This window comes from Silene latifolia, chromosome Y (genome assembly GCF_048544455.1).
Source record: "Silene latifolia isolate original U9 population chromosome Y, ASM4854445v1, whole genome shotgun sequence".
Taxonomy (NCBI): Eukaryota; Viridiplantae; Streptophyta; class Magnoliopsida; order Caryophyllales; family Caryophyllaceae; genus Silene; species Silene latifolia.
In genome coordinates this window covers 266182076-266185868 of record NC_133538.1, presented here as the reverse complement: position 1 = coordinate 266185868, position 3793 = coordinate 266182076, and the positions used below count along the sequence as shown (strand labels likewise).

The window sequence follows — 3793 nt, the reverse complement described above, 5'->3', positions numbered from 1 at the left end:
CTACATTAGAATTCTAGGGTGAACAGTGGACCGAGAGGACCTGTTCAATACCCTTCAACCGTTTATTGTTGACCGTTGACTTTACCTTAGATTGTTGTAGACCACGGTGAACCGACCATCCTAGCTATTTCTCTCTTATTTGAAATCGTTTGTATTTACTTTCTTTTGTTTTCTACCTTAGTTATTAGACAAACCCATTTCAAACCCCCAATTTGTGACTTGGATGGACTTGAATTGACATTTAGAATTGCAAACAGCCTCCCTGTGGATACGATCCCGACTTCCTCTACTGCATTAGTTTAGGCCAGTTGGCTTATCTTTGATAGGCGAGCGATTTATCCTGTCAAATTATGGCGCCAATGCCGGAGAGGCGGCGCATTTTTGTATTTGTTTTATTTCAGTTTGTCTCTTGTCTCAAGGAACCTGTGTTCCTTGAGACCGTTTCTCACCTTTCAGTGCTAGTTTTGTTTATGCCCAGGTCTTTTACGTCTGAACTCATACCCTTTGATCCAGAACCAGAAAGGACTCTCCGTGCTAGACGAAACATTTGGAAGGAGATATATCAAGTAGAAGACTTGAGTACGCTTGATGTAGCTTACACAACATTTCTTGCAGAAAATTAGTCCTTAGAGGAAGACACATCTACTTCTGCCATTACTACCATCATGCCGACTTTAGCAAGTCACTCTGAGCCCACTCTTACTTCTCTTCCCAAGGGATTCAAGCTCCCCACCTCGGATACGGGTACTTTCGAAATTCGCCCATCTTACATTAATCTGGTGGAGCGGAATTTATTTGGAGGGGGAGCTGGTGAGGACCCAGCTAAACATATGGAGAAGTTTGTTTATTACTGCTACTCCATTCTTTCGACTGCGGGGGTGATACAGAAGCAAGTTAAACAGTCACTTTTCCCTTTTTCCGTGCGAGATGATGCAGCGGAGTGGTTGCGTGACTTGGATATGGAAGCATATGGTGTTACAGACTGGAATTTATTAGCTCTTACTTTCTATAAGAGATACTTCCCACCCCAGAAGACTAATGCTCTCCGAAGCCAAATTACGAGTTTCAAACAAGGTCCTGCTGAAGACCTTCATGAGGCGTGGGTTCATTTCAAACGATTAGTACGATCTGTTCCACATCATGGGTTCCAAGTCTGGTTTCTCTGTAACCAGTTTTACAATGGCCTATATGACGATCATAGGGCATTACTTGATTCAGCTGCCAATGGGATATTCCAGGACAACACTAATGATACCAATGCCTGGAAAATAATTGATCAGATAGCTACTCACACAGCTGAGAATGGTAATCCAAGAGGTAGAAAAAGAGGAGGCGGTACGGATAGTGCAATTGCAACTCAGTTAGAGGCTCTAACCGCCCACATTGCCGAACTAAAGACAGCCCAGTCCTTGGGAAATCAGCAGACAGTTAATGGTTTGTTTCAACAGGAGGTCCCATGTGAGCAATGTGGTACACATGGTCATGTTGCAGCTGGGTCTATGAGTACTTTAGAGCAAGTTCATGCCTATCAGTCTTTCAAGCAAGGTACTCCGTATTCCAAGTTCTTTGCTGAGAGAAATCAGAATGGGTTCCAACCTACCCCGCCTCATGCCAATCCTTACATCATCCCTCAAAATCGTGGTAACCAACCATAAGGGAACTTTAATAGGCCACCTCAACAACAATTTCAACAGATGCAGCCTCCTCCTCAGGCTTCAAACAGTGATATGTCGAACATTAAAGCTATGTTACAACAACAAATGGCTGCTTCACAAAAGAAAGACGCTTTAATTGCTCAATTGTTGGCTCACAATAAAGTCTTGGACACTCAAATTGCCCAGCTATCGAGCCAAAACACAAGTAGGCAGCTGGGTCCGTTGCCGTCTAAGTCTGATAAGCCTCATGAGATCGTTAATGCGATACATCTACGAAGTGGTCTTATATATGATGGACTAGAGATGTCCCGGGTGAACACAGAGATTATTATTGAAGATCTGGATGTTGATGCGGAAGATGAATGTGCTGACGAAGTGGCTGTAACGTCTGAAAAAAGTCGATCAACTGAAAAAAGTGGTCGATCGACTAAAACAGCAGAACAGGACATTGACAAAGCTGAAAAAAGTCGTTCAACTGAAAAAAGTGGTCGATCGACTGGTCCTTTTAGTCGATCGACTGGCCAAAGTGGTCGATTGACTAATTTGCCAGACGGAGTTGCTGATTCGTCGTCTACTGCTTGTAAAACGCCTTCAATTGCTGATAAGGCGTCCATTTCGGATGAAGGGAAGAGTAAAGCTATCGAGCCACCTATTCCGATTAAGCTTCCTTTTCCGGCCCGACAATTGAATACGATGATTGAGCAGCAATTCGGGAAGTTTTTGAAAGTTGTGAAGGATCTACAGGTAATGGTACCTTTCACTGAACTTATCACTCAAATTCCCTCATATGCTAAGTTCATGAAAGAGATTTTGTCTCGTAAGAGGAGTTTTGATGAGCTAGAGACTATTGCTTTTACCGCGGAGTGTAGTGAACTCCTACAAAATAAGTCTCCACCTAAATTGGCCGAGCGAGGTAGTTTTTCCATCCCCTGTTTTATAGGCACCCATACTATTGATAATGCTTTGTGTGATTTGGGTGCCAGCATCAGTGTCTTACCCTTGTCTTTACCTCAAAAGATAGGTTTGATTGAGTTTAGATGCATAAATATGACTGTCCAAAAGGCAGACCATTCCCTGTCGCGTCCATTAGGGGTCCTAGAAGATGTTCATGTGCGTGTAGGGAAGTTCTTTATACCTGTCGATTTTGTTATTTTGGACATTCCTGAGGATACCCATACCCCTATTATCTTAGGGAGATCGTTCTTGCACACTGCTGGTGCAGTTATTGACGTAGGAGCGAGGACTCTGACATTTAAAGTGGGGATGAGACACTAACCTACACCCATTCTAAAGTCCGTTGGGCACCTATGCAAGTTGTAACTTGCCATGTGGTAGTTTATAGTCGTACAGTTGAGTCCTGTTTTGCCATTACTGTGACACCTCCGCCCCATGCTGGGAGCAAGTTGGAGGACCGTGCTTTTGTATCTTCTTTTATAGGACATGATAGGTTAAGCTACCAGGAGGATTCGGGAGGTGGACTTGTTGCATTGGGTGCGTTTTCTGAGGCTGACAATGCTGATTATAGTGGACAGAGAGAAAGTCCCTTGCCGCGTGCAAAGAAGGAAAAGCCAGAGGCTAAGTGTTGCGAGGAGGCCTATGCTGCGCGACGATCTTCTATCTTCAAAGCCAAGTTTGAGTGGTGGCCCAAGGTCAAGAATGCTAAGGGGACTTAGTCAGCGGCCAAGCTGTGCGCCGCCTGATTTTTGATGACTTATGAAGTAAGGTCGAGCGGGACCTCAAAAATCAGCGTTGATCGGGAGGCAACCCGGATGGAATAAGCTTTGTTTAATAAAATACATTTTAGTTTAGTTTATTGTTTGCTTTATTTGCGTTGTAATTAGGATTTTTCCATTTGGTACTGAGAAGATTGGGACACGTGCTTTGGTTTGTGTTGGGAGATATGTGCATTATTTTCAGGTGCATCGGCAAAGAGGCGAGTCGTCTTGGCACACTAAGCGTGAAAGAAGTGTTTCTGCCGCGTATAAGGAGTATAAAAGTCGATCGACTGGTTGTTTTGGTCGATCGACTGGGGCTGTTAGTCGATCGACAGGTGATGCTGGTCGATCGACTTTTCCCTGGAAATTAGCACGTTATTTAAGGAGATGATGATCCCGATTTTGCTGTGGGTGATGAATAGT

General features: G+C 43.9%; 1 protein-coding gene across 1 annotated transcript; it reads left to right on the top strand.

Moving 5' to 3' along the window:
- The first annotated feature begins 665 nt into the window (after positions 1-665).
- Positions 666-1655, top strand: LOC141630608 (uncharacterized). Its single transcript, XM_074443394.1, has one exon. It carries the CDS (start codon positions 666-668, stop codon positions 1653-1655), a length of 990 nt encoding a protein of 329 aa, XP_074299495.1.
- The last annotated feature ends 2138 nt before the right edge of the window (positions 1656-3793 follow it).